Genomic DNA, 26,153 nt, shown 5'->3' on the forward strand with positions numbered 1-26,153 from the left:
AAGGTGGGACTTCCTGTCTCGTGTATCCAAGGTCTTCATAAGTCAGTGCCGGCCTTGGGGAGGAGGGTGTCTAGAATGTGGTGGCGAGCCTGGCAGCAAATTAGCTGGGCCTGGTAGAAGGGTACTCACCTATTTATTACTGCAGTTATCCTTACTGTCCTCCCACGGCGTCTCCCAGAGGCCTTGGAGCCCTGAGAACCCAAGCGTGTGCCCGCAGGTTCCGTGAGGGCCATGGAGGTGCGGCCGCCAGCGCCACAGAGCTACTTCTGCCGGGCGCTGTGTCCTTTCCCTCGGGTTTTTGCTGCGGGAGCTGTGGCTCCCGATTCGGAGAACCAGAAGCTGTCTTCCTACGTCCCAGAGCCTGATTACCTGGAATCCGGATGGGACCGCCTCCGGGACCTGTTTGTCAAAGAGTAAAAGTGCCTAGGGTCTGTGGGGAGGGGACTGCGAAGAGCTGTCCTGCAACCTGGGTCATCCTGGGGTGAAGGACCCCTGAGTGACGTGGTTTGTTTTTGAATAAGATTTGGTGTTGTAATGTTTGTATCCCAAGTTTGTGTCCTCACATTGCCATTTAGTAGTTCTGTTGATTGACAGGACAGTTTACAAATGGTAGGGGTGAAACTCATAAGTCAGAGCATTTTTAGAGAGTATAGTCTTAGTGTAATCCCCCGATTTTACACATTAGAAGAATTGGACCGAGCTAATTAGTGTCAGAATTGACCCTGGAATCCACATCAGCGAGATTACGCTCCAGTATTTTTTTTCGCATTTCACTTTATTCCAAACTTTGGTATTTCATGACCATAGCTCCCCCTTCTCTCCAAAAAAGTGGAGATTGGAGAAACGGCAGAGAGAGCTGTAAAATGTTTATTCTGTCAGATAATGAATATATAAAAAATAATAGCAAGTATTGTCTCATTTTTATAAAAGAGCTAGATCAACAAATAAGGTTATTTCAGAATACAAAATTAACTTCAAACTGAATTCACTTTAATGGAAAACTCATTTCATTTATTCATTTATTTCATCATTTATCAATTATTGGTGGAAAAATGGCCCTTTCATGAAATACTTTACAATACTACACTGTTACCAGGTGGTTAAATTAACTTTGAAGCTTTATTATGTTGCTGAGATTGTTGGGACAAGGAGTTGGCAGAATCGTGTTTAATTGCTTTATTGAAATATCATCTTTATTTTAAAGATAATGAGGCAGCATTGGTCCTTCCAATCAATCCTTCCAGTCAATATTTACTTGAGATACTTGTGAAAGATCCTATATAGTATATAACAGAAGGGTGTTATTTTGATCAGCTTTGGAAACCACAGAATGTTGGAGCTGAAAGAAACTTGAAGGTAATCTAGGTTAACTTCTATGTTCCCCTCCATCATAGATGAGGAAACTAAAGTTCATAGATTGTGATCTGGCTGCAGGTCACTTAACAGTGGGTGACAGAACCAGAACCACAACCCTGTTGTCACTTGTAGTTTAGGTCTTTTCCACCACTGTGCTATTTCTTCACCATTTATTAGCTGTTTGGGCCAACCATAGGACTTCTTAGAGCCAAATAAATGAAATGGAGATAAATATCACCTATGGCATGGAATTTTTCAGAGAGTGAAAAGGAGGCAAAGCATATTCATCTGGCTTGTTAAATTTTAAGCTTTTACATTTTCTCTTTTCTGAGTTCTGTCATAGGCCAACTTTTAGGTAAATGTTTTTGATCTTATTCACTATACAAGAAAAGTACAGGGTTCAAATTATAGCAGTTTTTTCCTATTGGCCTAAGTAAGTATAAGAATTACAGTTTTCTGAGAAATTTTATTTAGATTTCTCTTGTAGATGCAGGAGCTGTAAAGACTCACTGATTCTGATTTCAGAGATGTGGTTATTGATAATTAGAATTAGATAAACACCTTATAGTCTCCGAAGAAAGTGATTTAGTAATGTAAATAACATTTAGTATTTAGAGGGCCATTTATAGTAACATAATACTTAAAAACTTAGCTATTCATTAGAGCTTCTAGAAACATCTTCAAAGCTTTATTATCAGTTCTAATTTCTTCTTTTGAGAGTAACAAATTGAATTAAACAGTGGTTTTTCCTTATGTTAGGTTGGTCTGTGGTGTCCATTGCACAGTGAGATTTCTCATTTGTTGCTTTTTATCATACAGGCCCAATCTGAGCATGGCATAAAAGTGAATTCAGAAAGACAGGTTTTGATTTTTTTTTTTTAATCTAGGATTTTGTTCTTGAATACATTGTCCTAAAATCCGTAAGTTTGTGTCATTTCCAAAAGTTAGCTTAAAATTCAAAAAGGGAAATCTTGATCCTTGCATCCAGCTTTTACAGATTCTTCCTGATTCCAGAGATGTAGTGGACTTGTAATAGTCATCAAATAAAACCACCTTCGAAAAAAAACATTGGAGTATAATATGCATCTATTTACACATAAGTATATTGATCAACAAATTTTCACAAGCTAAACATAGCTGTGTAACCAACACCGAGAAACTGTTAGCAGCATTTCAGAAGCTCCCCTTTGTGCCCCTTCTAGTCACTATCTTCCTAAGGGTAATCAACCAATAGCTTGATTTCTAACAGCATAGGTTAATTTTGGCTGAGATTTGAGCTACTTGTGATATAACTGTGGTATTTAATTCATCAGGAGATTTTATTAATCCGGAGATTCTGCCCATGATGAAAAATGTGGTAGTGTTAGTATTGGGGTCATTTTGAATGTACTGTCTTTTGGAGAGCAGTATCCATAAACTAATCCCAAACAACATTGTCTTTTTGATGTCTTAGTGAACAGCAGAGAACTTCAAAGGAACTTGAGAATATTTATAAGGCGGCTGTTTCAGCAGGCATCATTGGCTGGGCATATGGAGGAATACCAGCTTTTATCCATGCTAAACAGCACTATGTTGAGCAGAGCCAAGCAGAAGTTTATCATAGCCGGTTTGATGCTGTGGTAAGTACTGACACTCTAAAAGTATTTGAGGGCATATTAGTTTAGTAATTCACTTTACACTTAGCTATTCAGTTAGGTGGTAGGGTTGGAAGGGTTAACATGTCAGAGTAAAGAAACAAAACCTGCACTTAACAGTAGACGTATTAATGCTAAAGAGCATACACATGGTTTGTCAGACCACTTTTCTTATCTTCAGAGGGATTACTACCATGGCTCTACTTTCTGAAATATATTTCTATCACTTCTCAGTCTTTTGGCTAAGATCAAGTATAGTATCTGAAATATATTTCTAATCCCTAGCTAAATCATCAAGGCTTAGCTGTAGAGCATATTAACCCCATTCACAGGGTCTCCTTGGAGGACACTAAAACAACAATTAGCATTTATAACTCTACAGTTTATAGAGTGCTAACTCTTTTGTTAGATCTGTACATCAACTCTGTTGTATAAGTGAGGAAGTTACAGCTCAGAGAGTTAGTTGTTTGGGTTTTGTTTTGTTTTTTTAAATTCTGTCAGCCTTAAAAGTTGTAAAAGTAGTACAAAGAATTCCTATATACCTATCACCCAAATTCTCCAAATGTTAACTTTTTATCACATTTACTATAGCATTCTCTCTCTGTATAATGCATATTATTATTTTTTGTGACTGCTAAAGAGTAAGTTATAGTCATGATAAATACTTCAGCATGTATTTCCCTGAAAACAAGGACATTCTTTTATATAACCACTATATAATTATCCAGATCAGGAAATTATCACTGATATAGTACTGTTGTCTTATTTTCAGACTTTATGTAAATTTTGCTAGTCGTCTCTCCAATATTATTTATTTATTTAAGTTTATTCATTTATTTTGACAGAGAGTGTTCAGAGGGAGCTGAAGTGGGGGAGGAGCAGAGAGAGAGGGAGAAAGAGAGAATCCCAGTCAGGTTCTGTGCCAGGCTCCACGCTGTCAGTGCAGAGCCCAGTGTAGGGCTCAGTCTCATGAAGCATGAGATCATGACCAGAGCCAAAACCAAGAGTCAGACACTCAACCGACTGAGCCACCCAGGCACCCCTATTTTAAAAGTAAATAAAAATAATTTTTTTTCCAGGTCCAGCATCTAATACTGGATCAGATGTTGAATTTGCCTTTCATGCCTCTTTAGTCTCTCTTTTTTTTTTTTAATTTTTTTTTCAATGTTTATTTTTAAGGGACAGAGTAGGAGTATGGAAGGGGCAGAGAAGGAGGGAGACACAGAATTCAAAGCAGGCTCCAGGCTCTGAGCTGTCAGCACAGAGCCCGATGCAGGGCTCGAATCCACGAACTGTGAGATCATGACCTGAGCCAAAGTCGAACGCCCAACCTACTGAGCCACCCAGGGGCCCCTCTTTAGTCTCTTTTAATATAGAACAGTTTCTCTTTCTTTAACTTTCTTGATTGTGACATTTTTGAAGATTGGGGCTATTTATTTATTATTTTATTTTATTTTATTTTTATTTTTTATTTTTTTTAATTTACATCCAAATTAGTTAGCATATGGTGCAATAATAATTTCAGGAGTAGACTCCTTAGTGCCCCTTACCCATTTAGCCCATCTGCCCTCCCACAACCCCTCCAGTAACCCTCAGTTCTCCATATTTATAAGTCTCTTCTGTTTTGTCCCCCTCCCTGTTTTTATATTATTTTTGTTTCCCTTCTCTTATGTTCATCTGTTTTGTCTCTTAAAGTCCTCATATGAATGAAGTCATATGATATTTGTCTTTCTCTGACTAATTTCGATTAACATAATACCCTCCAGTTCTATCCACGTAGTTGCAAATGGCAAGATTTCATTCTTTTTGATTCCCAAGTAATACTCCATTGTGTGTATGTATATGTATATATGTATATGTATATATATATATATACATATATATATGCACATATATATGCACATCACATCTTCTTTATATATTCATCCATCTATGGACATATAGTCTCTTTCCATACCTTGGCTATTATTGATAGTGCTGCTAGAAACATGGGGGTGCATGTGTCCCTTCGAAACAGCACACCTGTATCCCTTGGATAAATGCCTAGTAGTGCAATTGCTGGGTCGTAGGGTAGTTCTATTTTTAGTTTTTTGAGGAACCTCCATACTATTTTCCAGAGTGGCTGCACCAGCTTGCATTCCCATGTGGGCTATTTATTTTGTAGAATGTTCTTCAATTTGGATTTGTTTAATGTTTTCTCATGATTAGATTCCAGCTATGTGTTTTAGCAGGAATACCCTAGATTGGGGTATTAGTACTCCTTACTTCTTACTTAGATGTACTTAATGTACTTCTTACTTAGTACATTATATCAGGAACACATGATATCTATTGTCCCTTTACTGATGATGTTTACTTTGGCACTTGGTTAAGATGGTCTCTGCCAGGTTTATCAACTGTAAAATTACTATTTTTCTCCCTTTGTAATTTTTTTATTTTTTATTAAAAAATTTTTTTTTGAAAGAGCACACGTGCAAGCAGGGGAAGGACAGAGGGGAAGCGAGAGAGAATCTCAAGCAGGCTCCACACCCAGTGCAAGCCCAGGCGGGACTTGATCTCAGGACTGAGATTATGACCTGAGCTGAAATCAAGATAATTAGTAAATGTAATTAGTGAATATCTTATGGATACTTAGGAGATACTTTGAGACTATGTAAATATCCTATTTTTCATCAAATTTCCATGCTTTAGTTTTAGTATTCAATGATGACTCTTACCTGAAAGAGTTAATACTGTGGTGGTTGCGAAATGGTTATTTTCTAATCCCATCTTTCCTACATTTATTGCTTCATATTCAGCTTTAAGGAAGAGCTTTCCCTTCTCCTGTATTTGTCTTTTTATAATTTATTTCGATCAATGTGGACTCGTGGATTCTTGTTTTACTCTGTAGTTTATAATCCATTCTTATCATTATTTATCTTGATGCTGAAATTGGCCTAGATTTGGACAGTTGGAGCCCTTTAAACTAGCTCCTTTGTTCTTTTTATATGTCCCCATCGTTCTTTGAGCATATCTTTATTTTTTGGCATAGCAAGATGTTCCTGGCTCATCTTTTACTTTTCCAGTACCAGCCCCAGAGTTAGTCATCACCAAGGAGTTCTAGTTTCTTTTAGTGGAAAAATTATATATAAAACTAAGATTTGAGGGGCACCTGGGTGGCTGAGTCGGTTAAGCGTCCGACTTCAGCTCAGGTCATGACCTCACAGTTCATGAGTTCGAGCCCTGCGTCGGGCTCTGTGCTGACAGCTCAGAGTCTGGAGCCTACTTCGGGTTCTGTGTGTATCTCTCTCCCTGTCTCTCCGCTTGCACTCTGTCTCTCAAAAATGAAATAAAAACATTAAAAAAACAAAGATTTGATGCTACATATGCTCACTTACAGGGATATCATGGCTTCTATAAGCCCTAGGAAATGTGTGTGTGCTCATATATACTTATGTACACATATTCATACACACATCTGTATCTATTTATTTATCTGCCTATTTGTTAAAAGCCACGAGTCCATACTGATACTCTTCAGAGAGGTTTTGACTTGCCCAGTATCTTGTAGTAGTTAAGGATCCACTTAGGGATTCTCTCAAAATCTAGACTATATCCTCAGGATATTGTACCAGACTTGCTCCATGGTGATGTGGAGACAGACAACCTGTCTTCCAATTCTGACTTACTCCTTCTTGGCTGAGTGATCTTGGTTAGAAACTTCCTCTCTGTGCTTTAGTTAAATCTGAAACACCTGCCTAAAAGAAAAGTTGTAAGGATTAAATGAGGTAATATGTTAACACAACTTTTACATAGAACGTGGGCAGTAAATATCAGTTCTCTTTTCTTTGCTCTTTTCTCTGTATTACTATCATCCTTACCCTTTTATTTACCATTTCTTTGGTTCTTTTTTATTTTATGGTTTCTTTTTTCCAAGATTTCTTGGATATAAAAAGCATGTCTAATACTGACTTTATATTTGCCATGGCATTTGCCACATAGATTCTCTGTTTATGCCTCATTGATAGATTGCTTGGTTGACACTGGCAATTCTTAGTTCCTTTTCTATCTCCCGATAGAATAGGATGCACATGGGACCTTTGCTTAAGTTTCAGTAAACGGTATTTCTAGAGATCTTAATAATGTTTCTGTTTAGGTGTCCCTGCCTAATCCATAGCCATCCTTCTACCACAGTTTTAGAATAAAGAAGGTATTAAGGGGTCTTGGAACCTCACAGCCTTTTCATTAACTTTAGCAATCTGCACATCGTGCTGCCACACGAGGCTTCATCCGGTATGGCTGGCGCTGGAGTTGGAGAACTACAGTGTTTGTGACTATATTCAAGTAAGTTCTCTCTGAGTTGTGACAAAAGGTCTTAGTATTATTTTGGGAGCACATCTTTTGAGCAAGTGAGATTTTTAAAAACTAAACACCCACATGAAAGTGATTCATAATACCTTTTTCCCCAAGAACTTTTATCTATGTAAAAGATTGGTCCAGATATAGGTTTGCATCCATGGATGGAGGTCTTCCACCTATTATCAAAGTAGAGACAAGGTTTCTAAGTAAGAGAAATTCTTTGGTTCATTCTTCAACAGAAGGTCCACCTAGAAAACCTAGGGAATATTGGTAGTCGGGAACACATTGACGGGACCTAGACTAAGACCAGGAATTGACTTAGTAGGCATTTCTAATACCTATCACTTTAGTGAAAATTGTGGTCGAGAAAGTAAGGGGGATATGCTTTAAATTTTATGTTTTCTTTCTTCCCAGCACAGTGAATACTGGTCTAAATGTGTACCGAAATAAAAATGCCCTAAGCCATTTTGTCATTGCGGGAGGTAAGACATTTTTGTTCTTGTTTATGTTTTTCAGTCTTCTCAAATATGGTTTGGGAAATATTTAAGGACTTATAAATCAGAACTACTGAATTCTTTGGTTGACTTCTCATCACATCTCATTCAACATTCATGCAAAATGTATGGAGAGCATTATGCTTGGCCCTTGGTATACTTGGTGAACAAAACAGAAAAGGTCTTTGCTTTCATGGAGTTTTATAGTCTAATGTGGTTGGGGGAGAAAAAGGCTGCTGTGATAGAAAATAGCAAACAGGTGAAGCAATGGGATGATCAGGGTGAGTAGAGAAGGCCTTTATGGGGAGGTGACATTTAAGCTGATACCTGAAAAGTGTGAAGAAGAGTAGCTTATGCAGAAGGAACATTGAGGGTGAAGTCTCCACGGCAAGAAAGTTCCTCAAAAGCAGGATAATAAGGCTGGAACATAGTCAGTAAGGGGAAGAGTGGCTTGAGATAAGTTTGGTGAAATTACGTAGAAAGGGACCAGATTTTTCATACTAAGTTTGGATTTTATTTTAAAGCTTTATGCCTCTGGTAAATGTGACCTCTTTAAAATGAACATTAAAAAATAAGTATTGAAGTATTATTTCCAGAAATGTAAATGTGAAGTGCCACATATACTCAAACACTCACTACCTCATGTAATTCTCTCACATGCAAAAAGGTACATATAATTCATAAAACATTAAAAAATTTTTTTAATTTGGAAATAATTTCAAGCTTACAAAAAGTTTTAAAAATAAAAGTAATACAAGGAACACCATATAACCTTTATATACAGAGATTCAGTTGTTTACATTTTAGCCCATTTGCTTCTTGACTTGTTCTCTCTTCTGAGTGCATGCTCTCTTTCTCTGTGTATATGTATATATACACACAGGCAAACACATGTACACATAATTTGAACTTAACAATTTAATGGAAACATTTTAAAATATAAAACTAGAAATAGGCATTAATAGCACTGGAGCAGCTGGAACTTGCCCTTTTTTAACTTGCCACCATTTTTCCATGGGTATTCTGTAGGCTCAAATGCCTATGTCCAAACCAAACTCTGTTTTCCTCCCCCAACTTCCATACTTGCTCCTGTTGTTAGGTTCTTTATAATTTACCATGTTAAACAAATAAACAAAAAACCTGGAAACCAGATAATGATATGGTTCTGCCTTTTATCCCCCTCTTTGCAAAGTTCTAGTCCTTTAATTAGATTCCTTTAATATGTAGGGACTCTCACCTCCTCTTTCTTCCCACTGCTGCTATCTGGTCTTCCCTGTTTCTAGTCTTGGTTTCCTCCACTTCCACTGTTACCTTAGTTACTTTTTGGAAATATGAATGTGAGTATAACACTCTTCTGCTTGAGCTTCTTTCATAGTTTCCCATCATTCTAATGTTGATTCTTGATCTGGTCCTCACGTACCACTCTTGCTCCACCCTATGACTCTACTCTTGATTTCCCAAACCCATCATAATCTTGCTTTACATGTATTGGTCCCTTTTCTTGAGCATGCCTTCCCACTCCTGCAAGTAATTTTATTCAGCTTTTATTGAACCTGTCTTTCAAGGTTCAGCTTATCTGTCAGCTTTAGTTTCCTAGTCCCTATTTTCTTATTTTTGGGTCTTCAGGTGTCTTTCCCCTATATTCCCATAATTAACCATAAATATTTTAATCAAAGCACTTACGACTCTATGTTGTACCTGTTAACTTGTTTTGCTTCTCCACTAGATGACTTACTTGATATCAGAGAAAGTCTTCGCCTTTTATATCACAACTATTTGACACATAGTAGAGTAGAATAAATGTTCCTTGAATGTAAATTGAGTGTAAAAATTAGTAAAAAAATAAACATGATACAAGATAAGTTTTTATCTCAAACCAGCAACCACCATTGAATTTAATGGTATAACACTGAAGTAATTTCCCCTGAAGTCAAAATCACGTCAAGAATGTCTCCCCTCATTATTATATGGCATTCATCTGGACATTTATAAATGTATATTTGGCATCTGGAATGACTGAGTGAGGAGCTTGGCAAATCCTTTCACAAAAAGCAACAATAGAATTGGACATAATTATCAAAAACAACCATTTAAAGATGCTGGAAATTGACCACAGGCACACAACAAATCAGTAAGCACTTATCCAAGAATTTCTACTGAGTTTCAGTAAGAACATTGGGAGTCTGTGGTGTTTCAGCCTAGGGCTCCTCCTGCCCCCCTAGCCCACAGCTCTGTGATGCAGAAGTTTCATAAGGACAGGCTGGAGGACTGGCTTTCTGTTGCTTGAGGGCGCTGACTTTATTTGGAGCAGAAAACAGAAAATTCCAAGCCAAGGGGTGTTGCTGAAAACAATTGCAACAGGGAAGGATAATATCACACAGCTAATCTGAGGTTTTGATACTATTTGGGGTAAGGAATAGACTGGCAGATGAGGCAGAATCTTAACAGGAATATCTAGGGAACAAGACAGCCACAGGGGGTTTTAATAAGATTCTATGTATCCCTAGAATTCTAGAAAGTTGCACACATGTGTAAGTATGTATTCATGCACACTATGGAGAGACTGGCAAGGCCCCTACTTATCTTTGGTTAGTTGTGAGGGTTAATTGTGAACACCAAAAGAAAAAGCCAGAAGAGATTTTAAACTGTCTAAACTTTGAATGCATTCTTCAACCACAGATACGTTGGTAAAGGATAGGAGCGTTACTAGCTTGGGATGCTTAAGCATAATTTCTGACAAATCATTGGCTGACTACTTAAGCCAGTGTGATGCCTAGGAAACCACGCATACAAATAAAAACTGAGCAACGGCATTAGTGGCTGTACTCTGCAGGAAAAAGACTCCACAGAACTAGTCCGGGCAAGTCACTACATAGACAAAGAATTACAGTCATCCCCCCTGTGTGGGGGGTGTTAACTCCAGAGTTGCTGTAATTTATTACCTAAAATGTCCAGTTTTCAACAACAAAAAAATCATATGACATGTAAAACCAGGGGATTAAAAAAGCACTCACTGGGAATGTCTCTGACTGGACCCATCCATTGAACATAGAAGACAAGGCTTCAAACCATTTTAAAGAAATATAAAAGTATGATGATAGTGACTTACCAAATAGAGAATATCAATAAAGACAGAAATTATAAAAAAAAAAAATGAAAAGTTGAAAGTTGATACAGCAATAGAAATTAAAATTTCACTGGAGAGGAGAAGCTCAACACCAGTCTTGAGATAGCAAAAGAGAATTCGTGAATTTGAAGAGGGATCAATATAGATGATTTTTTGTGAAGAACAGAATTTTTAAAATGAAGAGAAATGAACTGAGCCTGAGCAACCTATTGGACACCATCAAAAATACCAATAGAGGGGCGCCTGGGTGGCGCAGTCGGTTAAGCGTCCGACTTCAGCCAGGTCACGATCTCGCGGTCCGTGAGTTCGAGCCCCGCGTCGGGCTCTGGGCTGGTGGCTCAGAGCCTGGAGCCTGTTTCCGATTCTGTGTCTCCCTCTCTCTCTGCCCCTCCCCCGTTCATGCTCTGTCTCTCTCTGTCCCAAAAATAAATAAACGTTGAAAAAAAAATTAAAAAAAAAAAACCAATAGATATGTGAAGGGAATGTTAGGTAGAAAAGAGAGAAAGGGTTAGAAAAAAGTATTTTAAGAAATAATGGTCCTTAACTTCCCAAATTTGATGAAAAACATTAATCCACACATCCAAAAGGTTCAACAAACTCCAAGAAGAACAAACATGAGGAGATTCACACCTAAGCACATAATAGTTACACTGTTGAAAGAAAAATCTTAAAATCAGCAAGAAAAAAATAACTCCCATGAGGAACACCAAAGAGGATTAACAGCTTATTGCTCATCAGAACGATGGAAACCAGAAGGCAGTAGAATGCATTCAAAGGCCTGAAAAGCATAAGTTGTCAACCAGGAATTCTGTTTCTAACAAACCACTCTTCAAAATTGAAGGCAAAAATAAAGACATTGGCAGATAAACAAACAAAGAAAAATTGTTACTAGCAGATCTGCCTTAACAAAAATACTATAGGAAATTCTTCACGCTAAAAGGATGTAATAAACCAGATGGTAACTTGAATCTATGAGAAGTATTAAAGAGCGTTGATAAAGATAATTATAAAAGTTATTATTAAAGGCTGTATAAATATTTTTTCTCATAACTAATCTAAAAGACAATTATGTAAAATAATAACAAAATTGCAGTGTTAGACATACAGCATATTTAAAGTTGTATATGGCATTAATAGCACAAATGAGAGGGAAGGAATGGAGGTATGTTGGAGCAAGGAGATGACACCAAATAGTAACTTGACAGGAAGAAATGAAAAGTACTAGAAATGGTTAATATGTAAGTTAATATAAAACACTCTATAAACCTATTGTTTTCCTTTCTTTCAACTGTTTTTCCCTAATTTAAAAATAGTATTTGAAGGACTCCTGGGTGGCTCAGTTGGTTGAGGGTCTGACTTCGGCTCAGGTCATGATCTCACAGTTTGTGAGTTCGAGCCCCACGTCAGGCTCTGTGCTGACAGCTCAGGGCCTGGAGCCTGCTTCAGATTCTGTGCCTCCCTCTCTCTCTGCCCCTCCCCCACTCATGCTCTGTTTCTCCTTCAAAAATAAATAAACATTAAAAAATTAAAAAAAATAAAACTAGTATTTGAGGGAGTGCCTGGGTGTTTCAGTCAGTTAAGTATCCGACTGTGGCTCAGGTCATGATCTCCCGGTTTGTGAGTTAGAGCTTCACATCAGGCTTTCTGCCGTCAGCAGGGAGCCCATTTCATATCCTCTGTCACTCCCTCTGTCCTTCCCTCACTTGCATGTGCTCACATTCTTGCATGCTCTTTCTTTCAAAAATAAACTTTTTTTTTTTTTTAATTAAAAAAAAATAACAGTATTCAACTAAGTGGCTAAGTTGGTTAAGCAGCTGACTCTTGATCTTGGCTCAGGTCATGATCTCACGGTTTGTGAGTTGAAGCCCCACATCTGGCTTTGTGCTGACAGTGCAGAGCCTGCCTGGGATTCTCTCTCTCCCTCTTTCTGCTTCTCCCTTGCTCGTGCACACACATTCTCATCAATCAATCAATAAACTTTTTAAAAAATGCTAGAGACAAAGGACATTTTATAATTTTTTTTTATGTTTATTTTTGAGAGAGAAAGTGAACAGTGGATGGGCAGAGAGAGAAGGGGACAGAAGGTCCAAAGTGGGCTCTGCACTGTCAATGGAGAGGCTGATGCAGGACTCGAACTCACAAACTGAGAGCATGACCTGAGCCAAAGTCGGATGCTTAACCAGCTGAGCCATCTAGGCACCCTCATTTTATAATATTTAAAGGACCAATCCATCAAGAAGATATAACATTTATAAACATATAAACATATAAACTAACAACAGAGCTCATAAATACATAAAAAGAAACACTGAATTGAGAGGAGAATAGACAATAACAGATTGTGAAATAGACAATAACATATCAGGAGTTCAAGCCCCACGTCGGGCTCAGTGCTGATGGCTCAGAGCCTGGAGCCTGCTTTGGATTCTTTGTCTTTCTCTCTGACTCTTCCCCCACTCATGCTCTCTCTCTCTCTCAAAAAATAAATAAGCATTAAAAAAATTTTTTTAAATGACAAGATAACAGACAACTTTAGGAAGACTGACCAAGAAAAAGAAAATAGACACAAATTGCCAAAATCTACTCAAGAAGAAATAGAAAATTTGGATAGCCCTACAACAAGTTAATAAACTAAGTTGTTAGTTAAAAATCTTTTGGGGCGCCTGGGTGGTGCAGTCGGTTAAGCGACCGACTTCAGCCAGGTCACGATCTCACGGTCCGTGAGTTCGAGCCCCGCATCGGGCTCTGGGCTGATGGCTCAGAGCCTGGAGCCTGTTTCCAATTCTGTGTCTCCCTCTCTCTCTGCCCCTCCCCCGTTCATGCTCTGTCTCTCTCTGTCCCCAAAATAAATAAACGTTGAAAAAAAAAAAAAAATCTTTTCACAAAGAAAGCCCAAGACCAGATGGCTTCAGTGGCTATTTGGGAAGTTTCTTTCACAAACTCTTCCATAAAATAGAGGAAGAAGGAACACTTTCAAACTTATTCCTTTGGACTAGTATTATCCTTGATACCAAAGCCAAATGAAGAAGATGAAGATAGCACAGAGAACTACAGATCACTATCACTCAAGAGTATATACACAGGGGCACCTGGGTGGCTCAGTCAGTGGAGCATGTGAGTCTTGATTTCAGGGTTGTGGGTTTGAGCCCCATGTTGGGTACAGAGATTATTTTATTTATTTATTTTTTTTGTTTTTTTTTAAATATTTTTTTATTATATATATAATATTATATATATATAATATTATATATATATATATATATAGTCAAATTAGTTTCCATACAACACCCAGTGCTCATCCCAACAGGTGCCCTCCTCAGTGCCCATCACCCAGTTTCCCCTCTCCCCCATCCCCATCAACCCTCAGTTTGTTCTCAGTATTTAAGAGTCTCTTATGGTTTGCCTCCTTCCCTCTCTGTAACTTTTTTTTCCCCCTTCCCCTCCCCCCTGGTCTTCTATTAAGTTTCTCCGGATCCACATATGATTGAAAACATGATATTTGTCTTTCTCTCCCTGACTTATTCACTTAGCATAATACTCTCCAGTTCTATCCACATTGCTACAAATGGCCAGATTTCATTCTTTCTCATTGCCAAGTAGTATTCCATTGTATATATAAATCACATCTTCTTTATCCATTTGTCAGTTGATGGACATTTAGGCTCTTTCCATAATTTGGCTGTTGTTGAAAGTGCTGCTATAAACATTGGGGTACAAGTGCCCCTATGCATCAGCACTCCTCTATCCCTTGGGTAAATTCCTCGTAGTGCTATTGCTGGGTCATAGGGTAGATCTATTTTTAATTTTTTGAGGAACCTCCACACTGTTTTCCAGAGTGGCTGCACCAGTTTACATTCCCACCAACAGTGCAAGAGGGTTCCAGTTTCTCCACATCCTCTCCAGTATCTACAGTCTCCTGATTTGTTCATTTTATTTTAGCCACTCTGACCAGTGTGAGGTGGTACAGAGATTACTTTAAAAAGAAAAGTATGTACACAAAAATCCTTTACAAAATATTAGTAAACCAAATCCAGCAACAACCAAGGATTATATTCTATAACCAAGTAGAATTTATCCAAGGAATTTAAGGTTAGCTTAGAAAAGTATTTGACAAAAATCCAACATTCATGATAAAAACTCTCAACAAACTAGGAATAGAAGGGAGCTTCTTTAACCCAGTGAAGGTCATCTATCATCCATTAAAAAACCTACAGCAAACATCGTATTTAATGGTGAAAGACAATGATTTTCCCCTAAGACTGAGAACATGGGAAAGCTGTATACACTTGTAATTAAGGTGTATACTTGAGATGAATACAGTTGTATTCAGCATTATACTGGAGACTTTAACCAGTGCATTCAGGCAAGAAAAAGAAATAAACACTAAGGTCGAAAAAAAAAAGTAAACTATTTACAGAACACATGGTAATAAAGAGTTTGTGTAATAAAGAGTCTGACTGATGTTTGGCTGCTGATAGCTTATAAGCCTCACTACTCCCTCCCCCCTTTTTAACTGACTTTATTTTTTAGAATAGTTTTAAATTCACAGTAAAATTGGGCAGAAGATACAAAGATTTTGCATATACAATAAAACTTTGGTTTGGGAGCATAATTCATTCTGGAAACATGCTTGTAATCCAAAGCACTTGTATATCAAAACAAATTTCCTCATAAGAAATGATGGAAACTCAGATGATTTGTTTCACAACTCACAAATATTCATATAAAAATGATTACAATACTGTAATATAATACAAATGAATAAGGAAAGTACAAAATATAAAGAAAAATAGATTAACCTGCACTTACCTTTGAAGATCTTTGTGGCTGGTTAGAGGGAGACGAGAGAGGAGGATTATTGTGTAGGACAACTAACTATTACTAACGGATGTTGATTACAGTACAGTATTAATAAACTCTTGTCATATACTGTATTTAATGTATTCAGCATAAGACAACAGAGGGAAGGGTCTATATCTGCAGGCAGCCTGACCTAGAATGAAGCAAAGCATTCCTAAGCTTACTCTTGTATGGAAAAGCAAAGGACTGTCCACAGGTGCTTTGAAGTGACAAAAAATACACTAGTGCCAGTTGTGGGCACCTTCCAATGTTCTGAAAAATCACTGATTTCCCATGCTCTGAAAAGCCTGAAACTGAGCATACGAGCATGGGAGATGATCACCCACAATCTCCCAGAGAGGGAGAAAGAGAGAGAACTATTGGCTCAGTTGTGATCATGTGACATTCAGTGTCAGGTGCTACTTATATTGCAAGTCTTTGCTCGTTTATCAAGTTGAAATTTACTAGAAATAATTGCTTATCTTGTGAAACATTCGCAGAACAAGTAAATTGCAATCCAAAGTTTTACTGTATTCCTCCCCCCGCCCCAACATACACACTTAAACATAGCCTCCCCACTATTAACATTTTACCCCAGGGTGGGATACTAGTTACAGTTGAAGAACCTACACTGATGCATCATTATCCCCCAAAGTCCATAGCTTCCCTTAGGTATCACTCTTAGTGTACATTCTGTGGGTTTGGACAAATGTATGATGACATGTATCCATCGTTGTGGTATCATAAAGAGCATTTTCATTGCCCTAAAAGTCTGTTCCACCTATGTGTCCTGCCCACCAACCCCTGATAAACGGTGATCTTTTTTTTACTGTTTCAATAGTTTTGCCTTTTTCTAGAAAGTTATATATTATATAACATTTTCAGATTTACATCTTTCACTTAATATGCATTTAAGTTTCCTCCAGTCTCTTCATGAGTTGATAGCTCATTTCTTTTTAGTGCTAAATAATATTTCATTGTCTGAATATACCAGTTTATTTATCCATTGCCTACTGAAGGACATCTTGGTTGCTTCCGAGTATTGGCAGTTACAAACAAAGCTGCTATAAATGTGTGCAGGTTTTGGTGTGGACACAAGTTTTTAGCTCCTTTGGGTAAATACCAGGGAGCATGATTGCTGGATCATATGGTAAGAATATGTTCATTTTTGTAAGAAACTGCCAGACTGTCTTTAAAGTGACTGTACTATTTTGTGTTCCAACCAGCAATGAATGAGAGTTTCTTTTGCTCTACATCCTTGCCACCATTTAATGTTGTCAGTCTTCTAGATTTTGGCTATTCTGAGAGCTTTTTAAAAAATATTTATTTTTATTTTTTATTCTTTTTTTTTTTTTTTTTTGAGAGAGAGAAAGAGGGAGAGAATGAGTGAGGGAGGGGCAGAGGAAGAGGGGGAGAACAATCTTAAGCAGGGTCCACACCCAGCGCCGAGTCCTATGCGGGGCTCCATCTCACTACTGTGAGATCATGACCTGAGCCGAAATCAAGAGTCAGCTGCTTAACTGAGCCACCCAGGCACCCCTACAAAAAAAGAAAGAAAAAAAATACACACACACACACATGGTTAAGTTTATTTATTTTGAGAGAGACAGAGTGAGCAGGGGAGGGGCAGAGAGAGAGGGTGAGAGAGAGAATCCCAAGCAAGCTCAACAGCATGGAGCCCTACAAGGGGCTCGAAATCATGAACCCTGAAATCATGAGCTGATCCAAAACCAAGAATCAGTTGCTTAGCCAACTGAACTACCTAGGCACCCCTCCCCCCCAATATTTTATTTTTAAAAAAATGCTTTCTTTGGAAAAGAAGACTTGAAAAAAAGACCAAATTTATTACCATCTCTGGGTAATGTTAATTAAAGGTGATTTTTTTTCTTGTTAATTTTAAAATTTAGAAAATTAAAAAAAACAAATAGTACTTAAGACACATAAGTCTCAATTGTTTTTTTAAAAATGTTACTACATGAGATGCATTAGTTGTGTTGTGCATAGTGAGGGAGGAAAATGAATGACGTCCTGGATATACCAGACCAGTGGGAAGGAAAGGGAGCCTGTGCACTGACCACCTGGTGGCACTGTGGACCAAATGCCCACTTGCAGGCCTGCCTGAGGGGTGTGTAGCAGGACAGAAAGGGTGAGACTGGAGCAAGGTACAAACTGCAGGGGTTTTTGTTCTTTGGGGAAAGCTTTTCTTGAAGAAGGATGAAACTGAAGAGATGGGAGTGAAGAAATTACAGATTTTTAAGGGGAGGTGGGCAAAAATGAAGCAGAATGAGAAGAGGTTGGACCCGTAGAACGGATATACAAAAATTAGGTTTGTAAAAGGGATGTTTCTTCCTTTGAACCTGCAGTGTGGAAGAGAAACTAGCTGTGTTGGCATTTTATTTATTTATTATTTATTTATTTTTTTTAACGTTTATTTATTTTTGAGACAGAGAGAGACAGAGCATGAATGGGGGAGGGTCAGAGAGAAGGAGACACAGAATCTGAAACAGGCTCCAGGCTCTGAGCTGTCAGCACAGAGCCTGATGTGGGGCTCAAACTCACGGACCACAAGATATGACCTGAGCTGAAGTCGGCCGTTCAACCGACTGAGCCACCCGGGCGCCCTTGGCATTTTAGATTCAGGAAATCTAGGTTGTGGTGATGTATTATTGATACTGGGTTCTGAAAACTTACTTAGCGGTTTATGTTCTTTTTATAGAAGAAAAATTTTTTAAATGGATTCTAGTACTTAAAGATAATTTAATATTGGGTTTTTTGTTTGTTTGTTTGTTTGTTTGTTTTAAAATAGCTGTCACAGGAAGCCTTTTTAGAATAAACTTAGGCCTGCGTGGTCTGGTGGCTGGTGGCATAATTGGAGCCTTGCTAGGGTAAGTGTTAATATGGTTTGATACTAAATTAACACAACTTTCATTAATGCCTTACTGTTAAAAATCTCATGCATTTCTAAAGAATAAATTTAAATCTTACAGCCTATAAAAGGCCTTCAGTTTTGTATTGGCTGTTGCTTTGACTGTCAAATTCTAATCTTACCCCAGTTGTTGATTTTGTTTCCAATTATCACTGCTTAGATATCACTAACACCTGAACCTATTTGTAATTTGAACAATGGTATTTTACAAGGAGCAGGAAAATAATAAGAAACAATTAACAAGCACATTCTGTTAAAAATTTTTTTTGTTTGATTTTGTTTGTTTAATTAAAAAATTTTTCTTCTCCAACTTGTTAATTTGAAAAAATTTGAACCTACAGAAAAGTTGAATGAATTAGTACATCAAACACCCATATACTCTTTTCACTTATGTTCACCAGTTAACATTTTGTCATATTTGTTGTATGTCTCTGTATATGTGTGGAATGTGTGTAAATTTCTTTTTCTTTCTCCTTTTTTCTTTCTGGCTAAACTGTTAGAGACCTCATAATTCTTCACCTCTGAATACATTAGCTGGTATCTCCCAGGATGAAATGAAGAACATTCACCAATGATACCACAGTATAATCATCACAGTAAATAATTTAGCATTGATTCAATATAGCTATCTAAGATATGGTCCATATTCAAAAATTTTCAATTATTACAATAATGCCATACATATATATATTTAATTCAGGATCCAATTGCATATTGCATTTACAGTTTTGATTCCTTTAAGCTAGAATAGATCCACTGCTCTTTTTCCCCCAGAAAATTTCCCAATTTCTTTTCATTATCCCTTCATGAGTAGATTTAGGTTAAATGTTTTCGTCAGGAATACAGTGTAGGTGAAGTTAGTCCTTCTCAGTGTATCACATCAAGATACGTATTGTCTTCACCTATTGTAAGTGATGTTAATTACTTGGTGCAGTACTTTTCTATTGCTGTGTAACAAACTACCACAAACTTGTGGCTGGAAACCACCCGTTATTATATCACAATTCTGTAGGTCAGAAGGCTGAGGAGGCTGATGGGCTCTCTTTGTTCAGAGTTTTACAAGGCCAAAATCAAAGTATGGATGAGGCAGGCTCTTATTGGACTAGGGAAGAATCTGCTCCTACACCATTTAGGTTGTTTACAGAATCCTTGTGGCTGTAGGGCTGAAGTTATTGTTCCCTGCATGGTTGTCAGCCAGACACCAGTGTTCCTAGAGGCATACATATTCCTTGCCACAGTGCCCCCTCTGTGTTCAGACCAGCAACTGGTATGTTGAATCCTTCTCATACTTTGAATCTCTCTGACTTCTCTCTGCCACCAGAGAAAACTCTCTGCTTTTAAAGGGTTCATCCAGATAATTTCCTTTTTGATTGACTCAAATTCAACGGATTACTAACCTTAATTACATCTGTAAAATTTTGCTATGTAACAGAATCATGGGTATAATTTATAGATGAGGAATTAGGGCAGGACAATTTGGGGGGCTATTGTAGAATTCTGCCTACCATATTTAGTATTGACTTAAATTTCTCCACTGAAAGGCTTCTGTTATTCTCATTGTGATTAGTAAATAATCTTGGGTAAGACTATGTGAATAGCATGTTCTCCAGCTATCTTTTTTCTAGTGGTTTTAATGATCTATTATAATTGTTGCCATAATCAGTTATTACTGATGGTTGTAAAATGATTTGTTAGTTCTATCTTTTCTTCTGTTTTTATTAGTTGGCATTCACCTGAGTTCTCCCTTCGCCTCCACCTACCCTCTCCCTTTTTCTACGCCCTTTTTAGGAGGAAGTTACACTAGACTTATGGATTCCTTTTTTAAATTATTTTTAAAAAATTCAGCATGTCATAATCTATCGCTGACATGATTTTTGTTATATTGTGTTTTGTTTGTTTTTTAGTAAATTCTACCCTCAACGTGGGGCTTGAACTCAGGACCCCAAGAGCAAGGGTCACATGCTCTACTGACTGACCCAGCCAGGCACCACTTGTTATATTGTTAATATACCATCTTGGCTTGAAGGGAAAAATTGTTGAAATTAGCAGCAAAAATAATTTCTTTTTCATTGTCATTAAAAACACATAACATAAAATTTATCAGCCTGACCATTTTTAAGTGTGTAGTTTAGTAGTGTTTTTATATTCACATTATTGTACAAAAGATCTCTAGAACTTTGTCATCTTGCAAAATTGAAAACTCTGTACCCATTAAACATTAATTCTCCCTTCCCCTTGTCCCCCAGCCTTTGGCAACCACATTTTTACTTTGTTTCTATGATTTTGACTACTTTACTATTTTTTAAGTTTGTTTATTTAAAGAGAGAGAGTGTGTAAGTGGGATAAGGGCAGAGAGAGAGAGAGAATCCCAAGCAGGCTCCACATGTCAGCATGGAGCTCGACACAGGGCTCAAACTCATGAACCATGAGATCATGACCTGAGCTGAAATCAAGAGTGGGATGCTCAACCAACTGTGCCACCCTGGCGCCCTGATTTTGACTACTTTAGATACTTCATATGAATGGAATCATATATTATTTGTCCTTTTGTAACTGGCTTAATTTTACTTAGCATAACATCCTCAAGGTTAATCTATGTTGTAGCATGTGACAGGATCTTTTTAAAGGCTGTAGATACCACATTTTCTTTATCCGTCTGTCAATGGACTTTGCCACTTAGCTACAGTAATTTTTCAAATGAGCTTACTTATGTTGTAGCCAGAGGGAACTTATCTCAGAGTCAAAAACTCCTTTTCTTTGAGAACATAAGAACCAAACCCTTAACTTACTGTAATAATTGTTATCTAAATCAGTTTCTCAATGGGTAACTATTGACAGTGTGGGTGAGACTGTTGTGCCAGACTTTTGAACTTTAGGATGTTTTGGTGCTTCCATCCCCAGAAGCCAGTGGTATCCTTCCTCCAACCAAATACGCCCTCCACAGTTCCTGCCTTCTGCAGGTTTTGGTACCATTCCTGTTACAATTTCATTTCTGAGAAATCTTCAGTATAAAGCTACTTACTAGAACTTGTCACAAGTATATATTTTCCCAGTTTATCATTCATGATAAAACAGCCAATTTATAGGCCTGTTGTTTTTATACCAGTTAATTTTGGGAAGTTGCAGTGATTGTTTTTCTCTACTGTTTAGAAGACCAGGAAGGAAATTGCCTTAATAATTTTTTCTTCATTTGACAAGGACACTTTGTCAGAGTTCCTGTACCTGTCAGGGAATAAGTGGCTCAGTCGGTGTTGCTCCTGCCTTAGCAGACACTCACATGGTGTGTGGTCTAATGGCTGCTTTTTCCTAAGCTTTCTCTCTGCTTCCCCCTCAGCACTCCTGTAGGAAGTCTGTTGATGGCATTTCAGAAGTTCTACGGGGAGACTGTCCAAGAGAGAACACAGAAGGATCGCAAAGCACTCCATGAGCTGAAATTGGAAGAGAGGTAAGGAGCAGGTGAAGGTAAAAGTACCTGACTTTCCTAGCCATTGTGGTGTTCTCCTTAACCCAGGTACTCTAAACCACCACTCAATTCAAAGAGTTTCTGGGGCACCCGGCTGGCTCAGTTGGTGGCGCATGCGACTCTTGATCTCAGGGTTGTGAGTTCAGGCCCCATGTTGAATAGATAAGCAGTCTGGTTTTTTCCATGTTTTTACTTAAAACTTTGATTTATGCTAAAAACACATACACACATGGAAATTTTTTGTTTTTTTTAATGTTTATTTTTGAGAGAGACAGAGACAGAATGTGAGTGGGTTAGGGGCAGAGAGAGAGGGAGACACAGAATCCAAAGCAGGCTTCAGGCTCTGAGCTCTCAGCACAGAGCCCGACGCAGGGCTCGAACTCACGAGCTTTGAGATCATGACCTGAGCTGAAGTTGGACGCTCAACCGACTGAGCCACCTAGGCGCCCCCACACATGGAAATTCTTAATATCTGTAGATCAGTTGTCCAAGGACTTAGGTTCTATATGAGAAAAAGCATTGATTTTGTAGCCAATTAAACCTTGAAAACAGAGCTTAAATCCCAGCTAGGCTATTAATTAGTTCTGTGACCTTAGTTTCCTTAATTTCAAGCCCTCAGTTTTCTCAGCCATTCTATAGGCAGAATCACACCACAATGCCCAATACATATTTGTTTCATTCACTCCTCTTCTCCATTGTAAGAGGGTATGTGAGATATGTAGTTTTCTAAGTTCTGGGATAAAGCATTTAAAATTATAATGCCAGTATAAAATCTGGTGTGGAGAATTAAAAGCATGAAAGTGTTGTTAGCTTATTTCTAGTTCTTTAGATGTCATAAGAGGCTTTTTTTTTTTTTTTAATGTTTATTTACTTTTGAGAGAGAGAGAGAGGAACAGAGTATGTGTTGGGGAGGGACAGAGAAAGCGGAACACACAGAATCTGAAGCAGGCTCCAGGCTCTGAGCTGTCAGCACAGAGCCTGATGCAGGGCTCAAACCCATGAACTGTGAGATCATGACTTGAGCCGAAGTTGGACACTTAACTGAGCCACGGCGCCCCAGAAGCTTTTTCTTTTTCTTTTTTTTTGTTTTTTTTTTTTAAATGAAACTTTAAGAAATTGGAAAGGTAGGGAAAGTATATTGGTATTTGAATTTGATATAGAAAGTTGCAGAAGAATTAACATTTGGAAAAATATTAACAGATATTAATTGTATTTCAATAAAAAAGGGAAACCAGAGATAGAAAACCTCAAGAATGGCTAAAAGCAATAACTTGAATTGAATTACAGTAATGCAAAAATACTTTGGCAAAAGGAAATAGTGTCAAAAATTTATGTGTGTGTGTGTAGATATACATATATATATATATGTATATATATATACATATATATATATATATGTATGTATATATATGATATTCCTGAGAAGAGTAATAATAGTTAAGAACTTATATGCCTGCTTCTTTGCTTGAAAATAATCATAGAGAAGTTAAAGGGAGAACATAAAACATTGCCTTAGTGAGCTGAAAATGTAGAATCCTGGTCAGGGCACCTAGGTGGTTCAGTCGATTAAGTATCTGATTTCAGCTCAGGTCATGATCTCACAGTTTATGAATTTGAACCCTGTGTTGGGCTCTTTGCTGTCAGCTTGGAGCCTGGAGCTTGCTTCAGAGTCTATGTCTCTTTTTCTCTCTCTCTCTCTCTCTCTCTCTCTCTCTCTCTGTGCCCCTTCCCTGCTCATGCTGTGTCTCTCTCTCAAAAATAAATTTAAAAAAACATATAAAATTTTAGAAAAAAAAAGAAAATATAGAAAACTGGCTATAGAGATATGGAAGAAGAAATGGTCAAACCTGGTTGTGAAGAGTTGAGAAGAAAGTCATAGATGACCTTGATAATCACTTCAAGGAAGACACTGATACTAGATTTAGAAAAAGAACTGATCTGTTATTTGGAAATTAGATTTTAATTCCTTGTAAATACACATCTATAGTGTTGTCCCATCTGACGTTTCCATCTTGAGTTTACCATTGTGCAGTTCCCACAAGGTCTGGCAACAGAGAGTTAATGAAGTGGCAGGGCAGTCACATGCCCCCCAGCCCTGAGGGCAACAGGACAGCCAGGTTGCAAGGCTCACACTTCAGCTCAGGGTGTTTCAGCTCCTGCACGATACCTCTGTATGAACTCTGGAATATCGTAAGGATCAGAGCTGCCGCCACAGCAGTGTCCATTTTGGTGATATGAGAATCGTAGTCAGCATGTGAGTGGAACAGGTTAGTAGAGCGAAGAAGGTCCATTATATTTAAAGTGCAGGGAGCAATGTTTGCTCATAAGTCACAGGGAGAAGACGACAAATACTATCTTTTAAAAAAATCAGGGCGCCTGGGTGGCTTAGTCGGTTGAGCGTCCAACTCTTGATTTTGGCTTAGGTCATGCATGTCCCAGGGTTGTGGGATTGAGCCCTGTGTTTGACTCCATGCTGAGCATGGAGCCTGCTTGAGATTCTCTCTGTCTTCCTCTGCCCTGCTCCCCCACTTGCGCACACACTTGCTCTCTAAGAGAAAAATAAGCTAAAATAAAAATCTAAGAACTAAAGAAATGGAGCAGTACTTGATATATCCTTTTCATTCTTTTATTACAGTAAAGCCAGACTGCAATTTACTGAACTCCTCCCTGAAGAAATTGAAAGTAGCTTACAGAAAAATCGCTCCAAAGATGATGTTAAGAAAATTGAAGCACTACTAAATCTTCCTAGAAACCCTTCATCAACAACTAAACAAGACAAAGACTGAAAATGTTCTGGACTTAAAATTCATTGGCAAATTGAAGGGATCTATGTTGCCCTGTCCATTGAATGCCAAAGGCTAGTCTTCTCCTTGGCCAGCCTGCTGACAGATATAAGTGCTGGCACCTCTAGTGGCAGTGACTTGCTCTTATCTTTTGTTTTCACCAAGAATTGGGCAGTTGTACACTCACTTTACTTATCCTTAAATTTAAATACATAGTCTTTCCTGATTGATCTATATATTTGGCATTGTATCTGTACTGGTCAATCAATACATATTTCTTTGCCCTGAATTTTACAATAGTAAATTAAAAATTTCCCAAAATTGGAGTTGAAATCTGTGGGTTGTATGTTTATTCTTGCAGCCTTTTAAAAAGATACTTAGTCACTAGAAGGAGGAGGTATCACTAGGTAAGGCAAATGGGTCTGTGATGAAATCCTTGTGCCTTTGGATTCTAGAAACATTGTGGGCCTAAGTGTGTAGTGGGGTTTGGTTTTGTTTTAATAAAAAAGATAATTCCTATGTCATTTGAAATAAGATATAAATTTAACAAAAATGAAGTAGATAAGCATTATTACAAAAAAAAAAAAGGAGCCCATCTTTTTTTCTTCTTAGTGTTGCTGACAAAATGTCTATGCTATAATATACAGAAGATACTTAGCATAGATATTCAGTCTGTACATTGCAGGAGCTTCTTTAGAAGGAAGCTCTCATGCAGACTGAAACTTTTACTAAATGAGGGGGGAGCAATGCACTAAGTGTACATCTAGTGCTTTGTTTTCATGTTGGGCCTCTTTGTTTTTAGTTCCTGCCCTGAAAATAACCATTTTCAGGAGCCAGGTTTGTGTAGCCACGTGGTGTAATGGCTGAAACCATGGGCTCTGGAGGCAAATCGCTGGCTTGGCATCTATGGCTTTGCAGCCATGTGACCAAAGCAAAGCCATTCTACTTTAAGTCTCAGTTTTCCCCTGTATCAAATGAAACAGTATCCATATCACAATGGGTATTAAATGAAATGATGCATGTAGAGCGTAACACAATGCCCTGGCCCACAGGGGATGATAGAAAAACAAATAGTAGTAGTTATAAGGCTGGAAGAACCTGTGCACAAGTATATTTTTACCACGATTTACATGTTCTCACCACATTCCGTAAAACCTGTTTTTCTTAATTATCCTATTCATAAATTGCTAACA

General features: G+C 37.8%; 1 protein-coding gene across 1 annotated transcript; it reads left to right on the top strand.

Moving 5' to 3' along the window:
- Nucleotides 1-4: 4 nt before the first annotated feature.
- TIMMDC1 (translocase of inner mitochondrial membrane domain containing 1) lies at nucleotides 5-25,293 on the top strand. The gene is made up of 7 exons (XM_043594241.1): nucleotides 5-413; nucleotides 2,810-2,975; nucleotides 7,225-7,313; nucleotides 7,743-7,810; nucleotides 18,595-18,673; nucleotides 22,049-22,159; nucleotides 24,813-25,293. Exons 1-7 carry the CDS (start codon nucleotides 232-234, stop codon nucleotides 24,961-24,963), a joined length of 846 nt encoding a protein of 281 aa, XP_043450176.1. The 5' UTR covers nucleotides 5-231; the 3' UTR covers nucleotides 24,964-25,293.
- The last annotated feature ends 860 nt before the right edge of the window (nucleotides 25,294-26,153 follow it).

Source organism: Prionailurus bengalensis, chromosome C2 (assembly GCF_016509475.1).
Source record: "Prionailurus bengalensis isolate Pbe53 chromosome C2, Fcat_Pben_1.1_paternal_pri, whole genome shotgun sequence".
Classification (NCBI taxonomy): domain Eukaryota; kingdom Metazoa; phylum Chordata; class Mammalia; order Carnivora; family Felidae; genus Prionailurus; species Prionailurus bengalensis.

Excerpts from the sequence above, each read along its gene's own strand:
- TIMMDC1 (XM_043594241.1), top strand. The coding sequence starts at position 232 with ATGGAGGTGCGGCCGCCAGCGCCACAGAGCTACTTCTGCCGGGCGCTG. Across the intron at positions 2,976-7,224 it reads ATAGCCGGTTTGATGCTGTG|CAATCTGCACATCGTGCTGC; the intron begins GTAAGTACTGAC and ends CATTAACTTTAG. Across the intron at positions 22,160-24,812 it reads GAGCTGAAATTGGAAGAGAG|TAAAGCCAGACTGCAATTTA; the intron begins GTAAGGAGCAGG and ends CTTTTATTACAG.